At 43.6% G+C, this 21,595-nt stretch overlaps 1 protein-coding gene across 2 annotated transcripts in view; it reads right to left on the reverse strand.

The window, feature by feature from the left end:
• LOC135385214 (Golgi pH regulator-like) overlaps window positions 1-21,595 on the reverse strand; it is a 38,978-nt gene that overhangs the window by 11,387 nt on the left and 5,996 nt on the right. For both annotated transcript variants that reach the window (XM_064614413.1, XM_064614414.1), the window contains 6 exons: window positions 20,596-20,699; window positions 20,390-20,496; window positions 17,796-17,900; window positions 11,801-11,921; window positions 11,249-11,329; window positions 2,479-2,591 (listed from right to left, as the gene is read on the reverse strand). In XM_064614413.1, the coding sequence (XP_064470483.1) occupies window positions 2,479-2,591; window positions 11,249-11,329; window positions 11,801-11,921; window positions 17,796-17,900; window positions 20,390-20,496; window positions 20,596-20,699 (631 nt within the window). The remainder of the gene's footprint in view (window positions 1-2,478; window positions 2,592-11,248; window positions 11,330-11,800; window positions 11,922-17,795; window positions 17,901-20,389; window positions 20,497-20,595; window positions 20,700-21,595) is intronic.

Below are 21,595 nucleotides of genomic sequence, written 5' to 3' on the forward strand. Positions count from 1 at the left end.
GGCGAGTTAAGGGTGAAGGCGCGGAGCTATGTTTATGTGAGTTTTTTTCTGGGAAACAAATTGCACACATCAAAACCTTTCACGCTACTCGGTATAATGACACACACTTTCATCAGATGTCGTAATCTGAAATTTTTTTGGATGGCCCCCTGTACTCCTTTAATCAACATTTCTTGAAAAGTGTCCAGGAGTTCAGTCATTATAATTCACTGTGTGCTACGTGCACCAGCAGATGTGCATTTTCTGGAATGCTAGACGTTTGCTTGTGTACTTCCTACCCTCTTAAGTGCTTAGGTATGAAGCATTTTTGCAGTTTATTTTCTGTTTAGAACAGTAAGCAAACAATGAGAGACTGATCTTGATATCAACATGTTTAAGTGTGCAACCGTCTCAGCATTCCAGGTGTATGTCAGTATAATATTTCTTTCCCCACAGGTTATCCTTTTTCACATAGTACAAGATGTGTGATGTACATACAAAAAACATACACAAACAAATGTACACATGTAAGTTTCTCTCTCTCTGTCTCACCTCTTGCTTTTGAGTTTGAAGTTTCTAGTATCTCAATTTTTTTTTTCCTTATTTTGTAGCCTTGTCTTTGCTTTCTAGTTTTCTATGATGCAGTAAAATCTATCCATGTACGTTTCTTTTCTTTCTCTTCTCTTGCTTTATAGTTTTCTATAGGTAAATATTATTTCTGAATAAATAAAAATATTATTAGTACAATTCTTTTGTAGGATATGCAAGTCCAACGTATTCCATGATATTTGCGTAAAGTTCCTTCGTTGTCATGTTCATTTTGCGGAGTTTCAAAATTTTTTAACAGAAACACACACTTCTGTTGTTTTATTTCCAGTAATACATTATCTAGAGTTAATTTCGAAGCGTGAACTATATCACTACAGCTCAAGAAAATAGGATAATAACACCATATAGAAAAATGAGGTTCAGAAGCTGAAAATTTTCAACATGCTCCTTTTTAGCACTCCATACATCACTGACCAAAATTTTCACACAGCGTTAAAAATTTTTAACTTTGTAATTTTTGTAACTGTTGTATTTTTGTAACTGTGTTTGTGTATGTTGTAACCATAGAAAGGCAAATAAAAATCAAGCAAAATTACTCCCCATGCATTTCCAATGGCTCATCCAATCGCCAATCTCACTCAAAAGCCGCTAGTCTCTCTGTGTGTGCTTCAGTTTCATATCATCACACACAGGTGGTGCAATTGAAAATACATGGCGTGAGATTTTCCTTAATTTTTAATATGTTTCCTATGTTCACTTGTTTCATAATGTTTGCAAAATATACCCAAACTTCATGCAAATGGCTCTCAGTCTGCAAAGTTTGGGGTGGGATAATCCTAGTGTTCTATTTTTATAATGCGGTCAGACTGGATAATGATTGCCGTACATTCTTCAATGCAAGAATTAAACAAACAATGTGAAAGGGAAGGACCAACGAAAGCTAGAGTCTGACCGAGGCATGATAATTCTAGGCTGAGCCTGCCCATTGCCGGAACCAATACAACTGTGAGGCCCTATCCAGGCTCACAGGCCCAATTGGCCTCGTGTTACAGGCCAGCCCAGCCCCTTGCGGTGCTCTGAATTGGAATTTCCTCAGCAATTGACAGAAGCAAATCCAACTTCATGTGGGAAGATCGCTATGCAAACAACAATAAGGAAATAGTTGTCGGTTCAGGAAACACCAACTCGGATGTTTTAGAATACCATATTAGTTGAGTTTGCCTTAAGTATTTAGATCACCAGCTTCTTTTCATGTCACTAATGCACGTCATCGAAGCGAAGTTTCACTAAGAAAAAGTGTGTGCATTATGCAAGTATATCATGTTAATTCAATGATGTATCGAGTCAGGCAAGTCTACAACCGCAGAACACATAGGGCCTTCTGTTTTCTGTTTTTCAGAATCGGGCGTTTCATTTGCAGGAGCCGTGAAACAGGGTAAAACCAAGCGATATGGGGTAGCAAAACAGGATTTCCGGGTGAGAAAAAAAAAGAGAGAGCTTCTCGTATCTTCGATGAACACAAGGTGTAGAACAGCCGTGCTGAGTGGAATCGAAAATTTTGTTTGTTTTCAGGACTTATGTATCAACTAAGCAGTCAAACACAGACAAATTTCTCGTAAATAGCTCTCCATCTGTTGACTGCTGAATTAATAAACTTACTAGACTTTTCACCAATGTTGGATCTGTGTCCCTACATATAATCAGTCTTTAAAAACTTATAAAATGTTAAAAAATGAGCTGTGTATGTGGAGCTACCTGCATAACAAATCCTATTTTTGTTCAGCAATGCATATTTCCATGAATTTCTGATAATTCAAACAAAAATCTGTGGTCTCCTGGAGTTTGAAATAAAATAACGAGAGTCTACTGCATGTGTTTAGTGATGGGGGTTGCAGTTCTTGTCAGAGGCGTTACAGATTTTATTGTATAGCGTGATACCACAGTACTTACTTTCTGTACCTCCAGATGGCAGATAAGTGACACTCTTGAGCATCCCCCAGATGCCAGATGACTGCCTTCCTCCTCCAGATTGCTGCAATCTTTCCCGCATGGCTAAGGCTATCCTGCACAACAGTGTTTGTCACAGTTTACGAGGCGGCATAATGAGCCGCATAATGTCCTGCATAACCTACTTGGATTATAGCTCACAATAAGTGGCTGATGAAACATTGTGCACCATGTCAACATGCGGTGACTTTAAAAGCACAGTAGACTCCCATTAAGCTGAACTAGCTTTACCTGAATTCTTGGATATGCCAAACGGAGTTCAACGATTTGTTTGGTTTTGCCATAGACTACCAGGCAAAAAAATTCAAAATCCCTTAACGGGAACCATTTTGCACAGTCACTCTTGTTTAGATGAACTTTCGTGCCGTCCAACAAACATGTGTTCTCTCTCCCCAATATGAGAGCGGAGACAGAGACTGTGAAAGTTGTTAAGGAGGAGGAGGAGGAGGAGAAATTCTGCAACGCCATTGGTAAGCGGGCAGTGCTGACAGAATCCAGAAAGAAATGTGAGTCAGATGCCTGTGAACCACCTAAAGTTGAAGTGTTCATGCTGCACATTTTGAACACATTTTTGTAGCCATGCCTGGTTTTGCCAAGGCCATGACGCTTGAACATGAATGAATTTTGCTTTTTTTTATGCTTGAATATGTCGAAGTGGATGTGCCAGTAACTTGAACTTTCGGCGAAAGTGAAGATACTCTCCGAAGTGCAGGACGGCAAGATTTCGAAGATGGGTATCGCTAAAAAATTGGGAATTGCAAAGAGCAATGCCGTCAAAAATACTAAAGGACCGCAATAAAATACTTGCTGCATTCAACGATGGTGACTTTGCACCTCAGTGGCCTACAAGGACATGGAAGACATTCTTCTTGCATGAAGTCAACGAGCCCGAGGTGCCAAACTGCCCATAAATGGTGTTGTGCTGCGTGCTAAGGCAGAGGAAGTAGTGCTGCGTCTGAACATGGAGTTTCTCGTGCAACAACGGCTGAATGGATCACTTTCGAATGCGACATAGACTCTCTTTTTAAACCGTTGTTGGAGAGGCTGCCGCCACTGATGAAGCTGCTTGCAATGACTGGAAGTCAACGAGGCTCAACATGTTACTGGAAGAGTATGACGCTGCAGACATGTATAACATCGATGAAACTCCAGTGTTCTATCAGCTCCTTCCACAAAGAATGTTGGCACCTACCGGAGACCTGTGTGCTGGTAGACAACACAGCAAGCAACGAATTACAGTGCTGGTAGGCACAAACATGACTGGAAGCGATAAGCCGCAGCTTCTGTTAATCAGCAAGCTAAAAGCGCTGCGATGCTTCAAGGATGCCAGCACCTTGCTGGTGAAACATCTGGCAAACTCAAAGTCGTGGATCACACAGGCACTCTTCAAAGAGAGGCTGTTAGAGATGGATCGTCGCTTTGCTCTTCTTGCTTCTTGCTCTTTGCTCTTGTCTTCTTGCTCGATAACTGTCCAGGAGCCCAATCTTACCGATTGGTTAGCCTGAGGTAGCCCGAGCCTACCAAAGTGGCTTTGGTGCGCACAAACTTGAAATATAACGGTAACGATCACTATATGAAAGTTCAAGATCAGGGCCCAGGACATGGTAATGTGTATGGACTTCTGGCCATTTGGCTTGAATTTTTGCCACCGAATACGACCACGAAACTGCAACCGACGAACCAAGGTGTCAACAGCAGCCTCAAACTGGTAAAGAATACCAGGTGAACCTGCTGAGTGCAATCCACCTTCTGGCATCTGCATGGAACAAGGTGACGGAAGCCATCATTGCGAACTGCTTCCACCGTGCTGGGTTTGTTAGGCTAAGCGCATGCTCAGCACAAGCACAGGGCAATGAGAGTGAAGAGGAGCCACAGGACACGAACCTCCTTTCGTGTCTCCACAGTGTGGGTGTCTCTGTGGACATGGCTGCCTACATCATCAACGATGATGTTGCTACCTGCAGAGCAGAAACTGTGGGAGCTCTAAATGATGAAGTGTTGTAACCTGAGGCACCTACAGAAACAGAGGAAAACACACATGAAGAGGCCCACAAGGAACTTGCACCAGTTGCTTGGGATGAGGAAGATGCTGCATTAAATGTGTTGGTATGTTTTTTTTTAAGAGCATAAGGGCTCTGAACAATTTCTGAAAAACATTGGACAGATGTCTTCTTTCGTGGCAACGCATTGTCTGAAAGTGTAGTCGAAAATCACGAGGCAGTTGGGAAGCAACACTTGCGAATGAAAGTGCTTTTGTGAGTGAAATAAATGGTTTGACACCAATACAACTCCACTGGAAGCCTTCTTGTTTGCACCCGCCAGGCACTGGAAGCTTCGACATACGTGGCACAATATTTTGGGTACCCCTGTTAAACCAAACTTCTGATAAGGCATACTAAATCAGGTTATGGTTTTGTCCTCTGTGTTTCTTGAATATATGCAAGCATTGTTTAATTTCAGTTGCTATTATTACCGTAAGGTCATGATTGGTATGAACACTATAAAAACAATGCTTTGTTTTTTGCTTCTTAGTGATTGTGCAATCGTCATAGAGTAGAATGGATTTATACACGTAGGCCTAGGCTGCACTAGATAAAAGCAGCCCAGATATAGGCACACTAAAGGAAATACAGCCCCATTCTCTCTGGCTTCTTCCTTGTCAGAACTGCTTGTAGACTTTGCAATCCTGGACCATTTTCGCAGTCCTGGTCCACACGATGCATGGGGTCTACTATTTGTGTTTTCATATTTCTTGAGCTAGATGTTTATTGGATGCTGGATTGGAGCTGGATATTTCTCGAGCTTGGATATGATCGTAGTCATGCGATTGACCCATGTCATTTAGGAGCACTTGTCCCAGCAGTCAAAAATGTGTCTCGGAGGAAACTGCAGCAAGGAACGATGGAGGAGGCCATATCTCTATTACACAAAAACAGCCTGGCAATTTCGAAGTCTGGAAACATCCTTGGATAAAGAAACATGGCCGCGTCCAGCCAAGAGTGAAGAATAATTTTTTAAATTAATCCCAAGAACGAAAAGAGACTCTGCGCAGCTCAAGCACCAATGGCATTCATTAGCACAAAAAGTCCAAGAAGGGTCTGCACGTTCCTGGATCTTTTTAATCATACATTCCACGTGCAATGATGTGCCACATTCCACAATGGATTCTGCAATCACATATTCCATCCGTGGGTTGCATACTCCATGTGCTGCTTACTTGTAGCATGATGTTTCGCAGCTGTGATGACACGTTGTTTGCAGCTGGTACTTCGGTTACACGACACAAAAGGTGCTGTCCCGAGAGCCCCGACGACACCATAGTGATATGCTATCACCGTTTTCATCACTTTTGTTGAGAACAGCAATACCACGGTCCCTCAATACTCTTTCTGGTCAGGAAACTCCCGCCAAAAAGTTCGCTTTGGGCGCCCCGACGACACGACGACACGACGATCACATCGTCGCTCGGGAGGAGACTTTCGTGTCCGCCGCTGCCTGCGCGTGTCGATTGCATGTGTGTCTGCGGGTGTTTGGAAGTGAGAACTTTTTCTTTTTTGGTGCTTGCGTTTTGCGTGCGTAAACAGAGGTTCATTTCTTTAAATACTGTAGAAGTGGTTTTTTCCGCGTGGAAAATATTTTCGCGTTTTTGAGCAGAGCTGCTTTGAGGATTGATTCGCGAGAACTTAAATTCGCGACACAGGTTTCCGGGAGTGCTTTGCTCTTGCATATCGTGCCGCCGTCGATACTCGGGCATATTTCGGCACGTACTAAGACATCCATTGTTCACGTGGATTGCGGCATTCTAGGTCTATTCCTTTCTTCTCCTCACAGAGATAGGAGGAAAGGTCCTGTCAAATGGCCTTTAGGGACCCTGTAGGAGGCCATAGTACTGGCCGTGTGCAAGTTAGCCAGTTTATTTTAGCAGTTCTTATTAATTATCACTCGGGGCACTTATCAGTTCGGTTGAGATGTGGTACTATCATTCAAGCTGCTTTTGAGAATGCGGGGAAAGGCATGTTCTTGCTTCGTGGTATAGTGGTATATTGCATGTATAGTGCAAAGCGTTTATAGGAGTAACAAAAGCATGATGAATTTTCATTTCTTTTCATCTTGCCTGATGGGATAAAACAATCTTCTGCGCTTGCTTAAACTGCCTATCCTACATGGAGTAGAAAGGGTCAGGCAGTCGCGGTATAGCGTCGAACGCCGAACGATTTTCGCCCTCATATGGCCTGAGTTATTCGCGGGAACTTAAATTCGCAATTTTGGAGGTGTGCGCGAAAAACGCGAAAAGTAATTCAGCGCGAAAAAAAACATTTCTACAGTATCCTTGAACTTTACTGCAATCTTTGCACTCTGTTCGTGTGTAAGAATGATCTACACAGATGAAGGAGACTGATACGAGCACGCAGCATTTTGGAATGACTATATTCCTCGGAGCCTTAACTTTACGAGAAGTGAATGAAAGTTTTTTTTTTTTTGTCTACAAAACAGCGATGACCTGGTAAACGGGAATAAATACAAACCATTTACTAATAGCCTTATTGGAGGTGTACTGCGATGAGCGTGATTTGTGGAGCATCAAACACTATAAGAACCGTAAAATTTTCAAATGATAGGTCTTTCAACATGATGTCAATACAATAACATTCCTCATGATACAACCTGCGAGGAAAGATGCAGCAGTAAACGAAGTTAGCTAATACCCGTTCACTCATTTACGCACCCGTGTACATACCGGCTTATATATTCGTTTTTGCTGAATCGGAAGCGGGGAGGGAGGGAGGGATGATGTTTTCACTTTTTATCTTTTCATTTTTCTGTTTCCTTTCTGATCTGCAATACGTGAAATTTTTCTGCAGCCTATACACTACAGACTCTAAAGCTCGTTCATGGCCGTGTATAGTGCTACAAAATATCCTTTCTTTGGCTTCATCATTACTTTCAAGCGAAAGACTGACTCATTAAATTTTCTGCATTTCTCCTTACTTATCTCTTTCCGGTTATCATATTTATTTGTCACCAGATACTGTAACGTTTTTCTTGTAAATGTAGTTCTTGGCCAGTCCTAAAATTTATTTCTGAGCTATGAGAACAGTGGCCGCTCCCACATAAAACTTCATTCTGTAGCAGCACACGCCGCTACAATTTTATCATTTTAAATAGTTTGTTCATTGGAACATCCTGGAACTGATCTGACTGATACGCCGAGGCTATCTCCAACGCGATGAATTTGACACCTGTATCTCGTCAGCCAATTTCTATAGCCGAAAAGTGCTATTAGGGCCACACTTCAGTAAGCGGAAATTCTATCCTGTTAATTTAGTAACCCGGCTTAAATCATGTTTGAATCTCCTTATTACAACTGGTTGGTCAGTCAGTCCAAGCCGCAAAAATAGTAGGAATACTTGAAGGGTTCTTCACAAATATTATCATGGGATGATCATGTGCATTATGTTTAAAGGGAACGCATGAGAGCCATTGCTATCTTAAGTCGATACATCTTCCCAAAGTGTGTAAAAATATCTACAATACGTTAATAGTGTAATATAGATCAGTTATTGTCAACCACATCGAAAAACAACATAAGTTTATTTCTTCACCGAAAACGATCGAGTCATGCGATTTATAGCATGTGTGTGTCTCTCATACCACCAGAGACGACTTTCAGATGATCATGATTACAACGCAGGATTTCTATACGTACTTCTTCTGAAGTCTTATATATCTTCTCTGAAATAGAATCACCTCGTAATTTTATCTCTGCTCAGATTGCAACAAACTGCATGCTACGAGGAAACCACGTGTTTGGAAAGTTTCGCCCTCACGAAATAACTACCGAAAGCGGCATTACTTTATAACACACCACTATAGTTTGTGTGATAGTGTAACAGAATGAATTAATATGTTTCTCAACCTTCATTGAGAGATATGAGTGAGAGTAAAACCAACATTTTCCGTGCCAGAAGAAGACAACAATGAAAGTTGCAATCTACGCGGAAAATCTGCAAATTTACGCTAACTGAACTAAAATGTGCGGGCTGAACTCATGAACCTATTTGAGAATTATTTCTGCTCTAAACCCGAAATGAACTTTAAAAAGTAGCTGATCAAATCTTCCCTAAAAACACGTAGCGCTATGGAAACGTCGTCTGCTCCACGAGGGTGTCTCCGCCCAAACGACGCGATCGCCCCATGCGGGAGCAATTGTCCCCAAGTGACCTTGTCTATTGTACTCGAGCGGAGTTTCCAGACCAGAAAGAGTATTGAGGGACTGTGGCAATACTGAACTTCATGGAATGACAATTGTGACAAGAATGTACCCTTCCGTGGCCTTCTTCCGTTCAAGAGGATATTTCTACAGTACTGCAAAGTGTAATCAACAGCTTTGCTGCAAGAAACACGCAACACAAGATGCTGCTGATGTGAGCAAAATGAAATTGGCAAATAAGGGTCGGGGAACACCCAGGACTGCCAATGTGGGCAGCATGATACTGGCCAGGAAACATGGTTGTGGTTCTCCCGGATATCGCCCCTGGCGATGAAACTCAGTAATCATCATCATAAAATAAAGTTGCTGCTTCCCCCAGTTCATTGGCACATCTTTAATGAACCTTAAGGAAAGAAAAGCCACTATCAAGTCCCAGTGACATTGTGATGGAAGATCACACGGCGCAACGCTGTGGTGCATGTCCTTGCTATAGCCCAAGGCAACGCTTCCAACTTAACACCTCAGACCTGCACTAGATCATCCTAGATGGTGTCAGTAAGGAAGGAAACATGACACTGCAAGTTAGTGACACTCACTGAAATAGTAACACTGACAATTCCTTGTGCTCCACAGGACCTATTATATCCTGCAGTCTATCACTGCTGGCTCCAGTAGCCTGCATGTAACGTGTTAATAAGGAAATGCACGAGCTGAATAACTTGGAGCGCCGCCAGAGGGGAACGTCGCTGCGGCTCCGCGAATCATGGGACATATGTTTTTTCGCTCGCGAGGGTGATGTCTGCTATGCCGGGCGCTGACACCTGACACGGTTGACACCGACGCACTGACGAAGCGGGTACGTCTGCCAATTCCTTGTCATAAATTCTCTTGCACAGTTAGCAGCACCTTATAGTTCATTTACTATCGTTAACGCTTACTCTCCTACACATAGGTGTTGTTTACGTGCGTCGCTGCTCAAGACATCAGGCGTTCATAAACGTGAAAAAGGAGAAAAGAAGAAGACAACGGTCATCTCTTCGCTACATGCGAGGCCTCAAAGAAGAAGAAGAGGAAGCAAAAAACAGGGTTTCTTTGTGTCCCGCTTCGTTACGAATTACTTAATTCGTTACGAAGGAACAACACCACAACCACGATCATCAAAGCCGCCGGACAAGCGCGATCGCCATCTTGAATTGCTAAGAACGTAGTGCCCAGCGTGCACTGCGCGGATTCGCGCCGCATCATGGGATTTGCTCAGGTCGTCTATTGCTGGATGGTTGTATTTCCAGGAGCACACATAAGTGATTCCTCAATTATTTGTAGCCTCAGAACCAAGAACCCAGCACTGAGCTTTGGAAAGTTGTCTACGACTACACTACACTACGACTACAGACTATAGCCATAGACTACAGGTACTCTCAAAGTTTTTCGAGGTCTCACACCTCAGAACGACCACATCGTCGGACTTGATTACAGAGCTCAGACCTATGTTCGCTCGCTACAGCACGCCAGAAGTGGTGCGCTCAGACAATGGGGCCCAGTTTGCATTATCCGAATCTCGACGGTTCCTGGCATCGTGCGGTAGTATGCACATAACATCCAGCCCATACTACCCACAAAGCAATGGACAAGCTGAGCGCGCGGTGCAAACCGCAAAGTCCCTCATGGCAAGGTCGCCGGACTTGCATCAAGCACTACCCGCTTGCCGCACAACGCCGGGTGCATGCGGTGACACGCCAGCGGAACTGCTGATGGGATGCCAGCTCCGTTCCAATGTACCTGTTCTGCCTCCTACGCTGACGCCTTCATCACCACACCTGCGGAAGTACCGCCAGAGGTACAAACGGGAGCAAGCCGTTCGTGCGGCTTCCTATAACAGGCGGCGCCCGGAGCTACGTAGCAACACTGCAGTGCGGATCTTCGCAGGGGCAGGAGCGCACGAAACTGTCTGCACTCAAGGACCAACGCCAAGGTCGTATATGGCCCAGACTTCGACTGGAGTGACCAGACGGAAAAAGCAACATCTTCACGAGGGGGCGATGGCATAGCCGACCACGTTGAAGCCACCGGTACAGCCTCAGAAAAGTATAGGTACCATGTGGTACGGTCGAACTGTGAAACAGCCTGATCGCTACGGCTACTAGCGGGGGGTGCAGTGTTTTGTGTTAAAGGGAAACATGGTGTGTCACCTGAAATGAACACATGGGTTTGCTGTGCTAAAAGGAGGAGGTGTTGTATATGTACAGACAACGAGACTCGCTCGTTGTCGGACACTAGCACAAGCTGGTGAATGCTGGTAACGTCATTAAATGTTCCGCTGTTCTACAGGCTGGTCGTCTCCTTCAATTCTGTCCTCAGATCAGCACACGCCGGACCACGACATCATGTGATAATATGTGTGTGTGTGTCATATGTGGCAAATTGGCTTATAAAAGAAGGCAATTTGACGTACGAGATACAAACTGGCCTTCACACTGTGCAACGCAACAAGGTGGGCCTTACCTCTTTTTCTTCATTACGATCATATCCAATGTTTGTATCAGCTTCTTTTCAAGACCTTGTACATCTGCTGGTGTCACAGGTCTAAATAAGGAACAAAAAGAATTACCACCTATCAAATGTTTATGGACCTTAGTGAACCCCGCCAGAGGTACACGACATAGCTGTGTATAACTGGAATTTCACATCAGGTGCTGTGCCGTGTGTGTCTCCAAGTGTATTGTATTTTGTTCACACTGCAGTATTGACTTGAAACGTACAACATAAATGTTAAAACTTATTGCATATTAATACTGAAATATGCAGTTCTATCATGACGTAAAGCCCCGAATTATATTATAATAGTGAAACAAAGGCTATACAACCACAGCTTTTAAGCTCATTATAGTTTACTTCTGCACAGACTGTGAGTGCTCCTTTGGTAGAAGCTTGCACGCCAAAAAATACACCTTTCCCTAGACAACACCTAATGAGAATGCTTCATGATACCTCAGCAGTGTACTTAGCTCACTACTATGAAATTGAAGTGTCTGACATAAAACTTGTGTTACTAACCTCATAAAGTAGGCCATTGATGTGTATGGGTAGTTGACTGCACCAAAGCCCGATAAGAGAGCCATGAGTGTTACACCAATGACACCCACTCGGCTGATGACTTGCTCGATGGACAAAATACCTAATAAAAATAAATAAAGATGGAATAATTTGCTATCTTTTTTATTTCATCTGTTAGTCACTGATACTTCCTGCATGGTTTTTACACAAAGGGAACACCAGAAAGTGGCAAAGTCACATGTCCATCTGTGTGGCCAACAACATTTTTGTATTGTGTTTCTATGACATTATAAGTGTACTGCTTCTACAATGGCCTTGTCACTGTTCTGTGCTGCATGTATTATACTAGTATAAACTGACAGAGATCCAACCACATACCTGCCAACTTGGGAACATCCAAATTAGGGAGATTTCAAAAGCAAGGAGGGGGGAGAAAGCCGATGTTGGGTGGCTTTTATTTGCATATATAACAGGAGCACACTTCACCCCAGCAGGCTCATCGGGCACAAGTTTTGCAGCAACAGACTTTGCCCTCTCCAAGAAACTACCTGGGTGTCAAGCTGTGGCAAGGCTATGACACTTTCTCAAAAGAACGTGAGGACACAAAACTATGTCTCTGTTCTCTTTGCGAGGTACGCAAGGTCAAAACAGCTAGTGTGAAGGCACCTTTGTCGCCCGAAAACATGGAGAACTGCCCGGAAACTAGAAGTGCTAGAACTAGGACCATGACCACAACCGCTGAACTCCGTAACACACAGGAAGCAGCAGCGATGCCGATGGCAATTGGGCTGGTATTGGATTGACGTTTTCGTCTATGTGCCCAGAGAAAAAGCAGGCGTTTGAGATATGGAGAGGGAAACTGCATTTTCCGGGAGACATGCTTCTCGGTCGTACAATCGTACAAACCGGTCCAAATCCGGGAGTCTCCCGGATGAATCGGGAGAGCTGGCAGGTATGCAACCATATTGTTGTACTGCTTCCCCAATTAACATAATTGCAAATGACAAGATATGTACATTTGCATATAGAAGGCACTACAATAACAACAACACAGGCTTGCACAAATCCAAATGCGTGCTATGCTGTCTTGCCTCTATGTGCAGAAACATGCAGGAAGGCAAAATACAAAGTTGCTGGCTTCTTCCTCTCCTTTTCTATTGCGGATATTGCAGGTGGAAATGATTGCCTTGTCATTACTTGCTAATCACCAGCAACAACTATGGCTGTTTGCAACTGAGTTTGCAAGGGCTGACAAGCATAACACAGAACACTGCATATAGCTTTATGACTAACATGCAAGTTCTGAACGAGGTGCCATATGTACACAGGTGGTGAAGTAATGTATTTGTGAATATTCTGGAGCTGGATCAAGAATGATGACACTGTGGTGGACTCAAGTATCTTCTTTAGCTGCCTGTGTTCAACAGAGCAATTTGTAGAGCAGTGCTTTGTGTTTTATACTGCAATGCACACCCAGGTGCGCTAACTTCATTGGTCAGCTGTGTAGTCCCTCCTCAAATGTGCTAGGTGCTGCTCTGTTCATTCTGTACGACAACCTCTCTTGTGTACTGATCAGAATAAATGCCAATTACACGGGATACACCAAGTATGAGATGAGGAATACAGAAGGACCCAATCCTTGCTTAGTAACAAACTGACACAAACGGTCAGCAAGTCAGGTGCTGCCACACTTAAAAGTAATATATATAAAACTTTTTTTTCCTTTGTCATTTTTGTCAAGAATGTGGGTCTGAAACACAAAACGCTGCTCTACAAATTGCTCTGTTGAACACAGGCAGCTAAAGAAGATACTTGAGCCCACCACATCAAAGTGTCATCATTCTTGATCCAGCTCCAGAATATTCACAAATACATTACTTCACCACCTGTGTACATATGGCAACTCGTTCAGAACTTGCATGTTAGTCATAAAGCTATAAGCAATGTTCTGTGTTATGCTTGTCAGCCCTTGAAAACACAGTTATAAACAGCCATAGTTGTTGCTGATGATTAGCAAGTGATCTCCAGTGCCACAGATGCAGCGTTGCTAGATGTGGGTACATCATGACGTCGCTTGGTTCCAAGGAAGAGAACAGGGTTGTGCAAACTATGACTTTGAGTTGCTTTGTTTCTTGGTAAATACGCTCGCTGCAACTAAACGAGTTACATATTTGGATATCGTGAGCCACGTTTTTTGTTCAGCATAATAATTGGAGAATGTCTGGTGAGTTGTTTAGTACAGCTTCATTGATGTATTGGTTATAGTTAGGGAGTGACTTTTTCGGGTTAAATGCCTTTCTCAGATTCAGGGGGTACAAATCGGGCGCTATTTTTAAATCTGTAATTCAGGGCGAAATCGGGCGATAATTGTGCCTTCTGGTGCTATCGGATGTTTTTGTTTCTCCTCTTGTCTATTAAGTCCTTTCCTACTCTCTCTTTTTTTTTTTTCGGGATCGTGACCTTCCAGCGGTAAACCCCGAAGGCATAGACAGCGTTGACACACATGAGTGTATTTCTGGGAACGTAAGTGACCCATTCTTACATGTGTTACACGTGGCGACCTTTGTTCGTCTTCAGTGGAAATGTCACTTGAGGATTTCGTAGTGTCTGGAATTCGGGGAGAAATCGGGTTTAACCCGAATTGGTCGGAGGTCAGTTCGGAGGGGGAATAATCGGGCAGAATCGGGTTTAACCCGAAAAAGTTACTCCCTAGTTATAGTGTTGCAGACATATTCTGACTATATTCCTCGCTTAGGACTTATTTCCTCCCTTGTGTTATGGAAAGATATTGCTGATTATGCTCGGTGTCTGAGCCCGCACGCTCTTGGTCTAGCTGAGATGGAAGTTTTCGTTCCCAGGGTCTATCAATGTCTTCGGCACTTCCTGCCCTTCTACGTTGCATACAAGAGTGTCAAAGATTATTCGATCTGCAGCTGTTCACCAGGTATGACTGTTACACACGATTGTTCACTTTTTCTGTGAGAAGTAGTCTGGCTAAATGTAAAAAGATAAGTGGGTATTCCGGTCTCTTAATGGTGTCTGCCACGCGACACATGGAAGCCATGTGGAGGGGTGCCCTTGTTCCACTTTTACGAGACAAGGCAAAGAGGAATCCAGGAAGAGGCCCAGGCAACGGCACCACTACTGCTTGGAGAAGTGGAGGTCAGTAAAGCCACTGTTGATGTATTGACTCTGGGTCCTAAGTATAGTCCTCATCAAGGGGTTTAGGCAGAGGAAGTTGTGTCTTTTTCTAGGAAGATTGCCTTGAGGTGAGAATATCAGGTATCTGTTGCGGATGAACGCATTGATGTGGTGAGGACACTGAATCGTCCACAGGAAAAGGGATGGAGGACACATCAGCTTAATGAGGTAAGGTAATGACCTTCGAAGAAATGATCGTTGCCTTTTGCAAGCAGACAAAGAGTCCAGATTTGTGGTCATTGATAAAGAGTCTTTCGCCACTATGGCGTTACAGGCAGTTGACTTTGTGGGATCACAGTAGGCCAGCCAATCAAAGTATAGGAAGTAGGTGGTGAAGTGGATGGAATGCACCGATCTGGACAAGGTGGCGTCCCAAGTGAAGAAGCACCTGGAAACATTCTTTTCGGCAAAGACACATAAAGAGGATATCCCAGTTTGGGCTATTGTTTTCAAAGAGGGTTGTGTTAACACACGGTCTCCAGTGTTCTCCAAAGGGGCCAGGATTTGCTGATGCTTGATAACTAGAGCCTGAAGTTTTCGGGAAATATTTTTTTCTAAATTCGGAGGGTAAAAATCGGGTGAATAAACATGTGCTCTAAATTCATGCAAATTCGGGTGGAAAAACTTTCACTATGCTAAATTTGGGGAGAAATCGGGCTCAGTTACTCAAACTAACTGTACTGAATTGGTACAAACTGTGATGTAACTGAATTTGCTGCCAAACAAGCTAAGTGTGCATTCCTACGGACTTCTCAGTGAGGGCAATTTGCCGGGTAAATATCGGGTTTCACCCTAAAGAGGCAACCTTCAATTCGGGGTGCAAATTCTGGGAAGAATCGGGTTCAACCCTAAAACTTCAGGCTCTATTGATAACCCCGATGGCATTAAAAAATAAGAGGATGTAACAGAGTTCTTGAAGTGTATCCAAGTGGGTTATAGCAACGTAACACGTTTAATACTGATCCATAGGGCTACATGTCGAGTACGAGCGAGTGGCTCCGATGCTCGAAGGAAACCGACTGCCAAGCGAGGTGAGAGTCCATCCCGACAGCGGAGGTGCACTCTGACCCCATGTTATGGGCGCCCCGAATGTGGGCCTCTCCATGTGGAATGCACCATTGGCGTAGGTGCCGAGACTATTGTCTTTTCAAACCGCATGTCTGGCACAGAGCAGTTCTTCAGGAAGGTAGACAATTTTGATCGCAAGGTGATATCTTTGGATGTGGAGGATATGTATTTCAACGTGGATATCCCTGCCCCCTTACAGTTGGTGGACGAAGGGCTGTCGTCTGTGGATTTGATCGAGTCTATGACGATGTACGGATATTTAGGTATGTGGACGATTTCCTGGTGATCACCAAGGAGGATGCTAATTGGGAAGATGTAGTACAGATTTTCAGGGAAAACCCATAGTGCATGCCATTTACTATGGAATTCCCCAGATATGGTCGTTTGCAGTTTCTGGACTTGAGCATTTCATGTGTGACAGGCTGGGTTTGCTGGGCTTTTGCACAGAAATTGAAGAAATCCATCTTCGTGGTCCAAACTAACCATTGCAGGATGATGTTAGGGGCCGTATCCACATTAATTCATGCAGTGGGAGAGAAAAGTTGTCACACAGAGTGGTGAAGAGTTTTCTTTGATGATTTGGTGAAGAGACATGAATGTTGTTCATGATTTATATTTCTCCATTCCTTGACATATTTCAGCTGTGTTATATGCAAAAGGGGGTCCTACTACATTCTAAGAAAAGAAAGTGTGATGTGTGCTTACATATTATCGTGCAGTTGCGCGCTGCCCTTTAAAAGACAGAAGTGATTCGTAGATCATGGGTAGAGCCTGAAGTTTTCGAGAAATATTTTTTTCTAAATTCGGGGGGTAAAAATTGGGTAAATAAACATGTGCACTAAATTCATGTGAATTCAGGTGAAAAAACTTCCAGTATGCTAAATTCGGGGAGAAATCGGGTGCAGTTACTCAAGCCAACTGTAGTGGTTTGGTACAAACGGTGATGTAACTGCATTTGCTGCCAAGCAAGTAAGTTAGTGCATTCCTACAGACATCCCAGTGAGGGGAATTTGCCGGGTAAAAATCGGGTTTCACCCTAAAGAGTGAACCTTCAATTCGGGGTGCAAATTCGGGGAAGAATCGGGTAGAACCCTAAAACTTCAGGCTCTAATCATGGGGCATACACCTCACATGGCACAGACACGTGGTGGAGACTGCCACGATTAAACAACGTGGCGAGACATGTGTTAGTGCTCCCAGCTGTTTGCTGTTGTCCTAGTGCTCCCAGCTGTCCTAGCTGTTTGCCAGTCTTGACTGGCAAACAGCTCACGCTTATCAATAGTTCTGTTTGGTTTGGATAGAATGCAGATAGGTTGGAGGGAAAGAACCAATGGGGAAGCTGGTGTGGTGTTCTTGCTGAATATGTCTTTTCAATTTGTCATTAAAAGGTTTGTTGAAAGGTGTGGCTTGTCTTGTGTTTTTGCTGCAGTGCAATAACAATAAAGAAAGGAAATCTCATGCAGAGCTTTGAGTAAGAATGTTCAATGCAGTCAGCAGCCATAAAACGAAGTAAAGCAAAGCAAATATCGAGCATTCTGGTGAGAATGGTTGGATGAAAAACTAACGCAAAAATGGGGGTCTTCCAAGCAACATTCGGAAGAGCTGGTGCACAACTACAGCTTGTCTGCATCTCGTTAATTTTGTCCTCTTTAAATGTCAATACTATGTAATAACACAACTTTACGAAAGCAAGTAAGTCAGGAATCAATCTGAAATTGAGGCTTACCATGCTTTGGACTCAGAATTGGGAAAGGATCTCCAATCTTCCAGAACAAGTAAACAAACAGCAGCCACGATGCCAGCGCCAGAGGCTTGATTGCCCTGCTCTTGACTGCAATAACAACACTTTATTGTAATGATGATAACCGGGGTGTTTCTTCTGGTGTTGAAACCCTACACCACATTACTACAGATAACACGATGAGAATATATGGATGACTCTCACAGTGAGGACTAAAGTCCTACATTGTCCAGAACAAAGGCAAAACACTGTATGATTCATTGCTAGCCACACTCGGATGTGTTGCAACAAACGAGCGATTTAAATAAAAGAAGACACAATACTTGGAAGGATTTGACGTTTAAGGTATCACAATTAGGCTGTCTACCAAATTGCAGCATTCAGATTCCCTGACTTTTCCAGGTTTTCAGTGACGATTTCAAGCGAATTCCCTGACCAAAACAAAAGTGAACTTGGTGCCTGCTGCTACGTTTCGATACAGATCCCTCATAAAACAGATCATTTATTGAGTATCAGTGAGGCTCTCCTACTTATCTGCATCTGAGCTTGTCGTATTGGCAAATTGCTACTCGCGGCAATGCTGCAGAGGCATGGCCGCTCAACCACTGATTGGCACTTGTGATTCGCTGCGCATCGTTAGGACACCTGTCTCCAATTTCCCCGCACTCCAGCTCCTTTTCGGCAAATTCCCTGAGAATTGGCTGACGTTTCGGGTTGCATCAAAATTCTCTGAAAATTTCAGGTTTTCCAGGTTGGTAGACACTCTGTGTCATCTATACCTATCTCTATACTTTGTTTTACGTTCAGCTTGGAACTGATGACTGCTGTAGCTTCGTTGTACTACACCATCACAAGCGAGCTACCATCACCATAAAAGTGTACATCCTTTACCCCTGGTATTCTGGCAATGCCTTCTTAGTAACTTCCCGCCTATCTCACAACTGACAAATATATGGGGCTGCTGCCTCGTATTTCACCACACTACTGTGCAGCTACCTATTTCCAACTTTGTCTAGTGCAGCCAATCGACCGTATTCAGGGACCGCAGTCCCTATGGTGCTGCCATAACCCTACCAGCACTTTTTAACTTGAATTTACGATGCTGGAACAAACACCACACACCGGACAGACATACGAGGAATCACTCGATGGTGATGGTTGTTTCCTTGCATATCTGTCCAGTGTGTGGTGTTTGTTCGAGTGTCGTAAATTCAACTTAATATGTGCCAACTATCCCAAGCATCGACATTAGCCTACCAGCTCCACTGCAGCCAATGTTGTAATATGTACACAAATATGCAGAAACTTGAACTTTGCATTTAGAATGTGCCATTTTTGACAACACCTTGTGACTTTCGAATATATTCTGCAGAAGAACATTCTCTGTTCGAAAATATCGGCAACTCCCAACCTGAGGAATTCGCTTCATATGCTACCTTCACAAAATCCCTTGACCTTCTGACTTTCCATCATTGGTTCCTAACAGCATGTTGAGTGCACATAACCAAAACTCCTAAGAATTGTTCAAATCTTTAAAATTATGTTTCGCATGTGTAACGTTGCGAGCGTTACTGTGTAAGGACGGGCGCTCAATCAAGATGCTCGCCCTAGGTCTGCGATTTGAGGAAGAATGTGTAGAGCTCCTTCTCTACCTCACCTTCTTCCGTTTATTCACACATTGTCTTCATCACAGCATGATTTCAAAAAAAGCGCAAAATGTAACGACAGCCCGAACAGGAAGGAACACACACGAGTGCTTTATCTACATCATGCATGTTTTGCAGCAGCTGGAATATTCTTGTCAGTGGATGCGAATTTCTTTATCTTCCACTCTCAATCTACCTATATGAGCCTGGCAAGGTACTCATGACAATCGTGGAATCGACGTCTGAACACGACATTATGTGTGCTTGACACAGTTTTTGAATACACTTCGTGTACCGTATTTTCACGCGTATTAGCCGCGGCTTATGCGCGATTTTTTTTTCTCACGGGCGCCCTGCGGCTTATCCACCGGTGCGGCTTATCTGATGACTATTTTTTCCTGGTATTTTCCCCATACGCCGATTTTAGCGAAAGGGCCGACAGTGTCTCTGGAACAGCACTGCCCTGCCGATGCACGAACAGTGCGTAACAGGGACGGGTCCACATTCGAGTAGATTGATCTTCCTGGTGCATTCCTCCAAGCAGCTTTAAGGAAAGTGGTGACAGTGATTCACGTCTTCTGGAAGATCACTGACCCATCAGCCCACGAAAAACACCCGACAAGTGCACAATCCGATCTTGGTAGAACTCCAGAACTGACCTCCTCTGTTGTACACTGTGCCGATCCCGGAGTATGGACCACAGGGTTTATGGCCTTCTCTATGGTCTCCTTTGTCGCACAAATCAGTCGTCTCGTATTGCCCGCGGCTTATCTGCGGTGCGGCTTATACGCGTGAAATTACGGTAATTCTTGAAAATGGAACTGGGGTCCCCCCTCTGAGGTGATGTACCAGCAACAACTTATTTCGTATTTTCAATTCTTTGAATAACTAAGGTTGTTAAAACTGTTGGCAATAACACTGCCATAAACTCACCAAACCTTAGATTGCTGATGATGAGGTAGCCAATGTAAAATGGCAGCAAGACGATGAGCATAAATAGTATGGCGTAAAGGCCCAGCTTCCAGTGAAGATACCGGGAACTGCAATGACAGAACACATCTTCAACATGGCCATCGATTTGTGTGTCAGTAGCTCAATGTTTGAGACAGAGAAACATGTGAAGTAATTTCCCAGCTTACCTTGATTCTAGGAACCCAAGAATTTCGAATATGATCAGCTCAAACATTGTACACGATAAGGAAAAGGTGACGGAAAATAAGAGCTGTACAGATAAATGATGAACCTGAAACAAAGTAGACATTACAGATGCAGAAATTAAATTCGACATGGAAGAAAGCTCTAAACTTCTGTTACTTGAAGGAATGTGTCACCTATACCAGTGACGAGCAATGGCGGTACCAGTGGAGCGCCAAGTACCCCACATCACTGGCACCCTATATACGTAGGGTCTGACTTTTTTGGGTTAAACCCAATTCTGCCCGATAGTTCCCTCCCGACCAGTGCCCGTACGCAGAATTTAAAAAGAAAATTAAAAATCCCCTCCTGAATCGGTTTCGTACCAATTTGAGGTAAACCCGATTTCTCCCCGAACTTTAATCACATATCACGTACATGGTTTAGCAGCAATCTGTGTGCACGTCTGATGAAAATCTTACTTGAATGCAACAATACACCATGCGAAGCACATTTAATGGTATACCATGTGCCGTTTGTGACCATAAATCGGGAGGAATGCATGTTTGACCAATATGGGTGATTGACCAATGCATGCTTGACCAATGCACCTTTAACTATTGGCCGCTTGCTGGACAGAAAGCAAAAAAGTAACCCAATAACACCCGATTTCACCCCCAATTTCAGATTTCAAAATGGCTCCCAATCTCCCCTCCCTACCGAATCCAGGAAAGACATTTAACCCGAAAAAGTCAGACCCTATATACACGGTAAAAAGCGCCTACATACAGTAATGTATGAAGCATTAGGCGAGGTAATTACGTATCCATCAAGAACACTGCAAATGTAGTTTATATCACTTCACATTACACCATTTGGTGGCCACAAAGAGTGAATAAGTAATTATGTTTTGATATTTTATAAAACTTACAGCAATCAGTTTTGGCAAGTGCCAGTTACGAAGCGGTGCTACCTCACATCTTACTTGCGAATATTGACTGAACT

The sequence above is a fragment of the Ornithodoros turicata genome, chromosome 2 (assembly GCF_037126465.1).
Source record: "Ornithodoros turicata isolate Travis chromosome 2, ASM3712646v1, whole genome shotgun sequence".
NCBI classification, from domain to species: Eukaryota; Metazoa; Arthropoda; class Arachnida; order Ixodida; family Argasidae; genus Ornithodoros; species Ornithodoros turicata.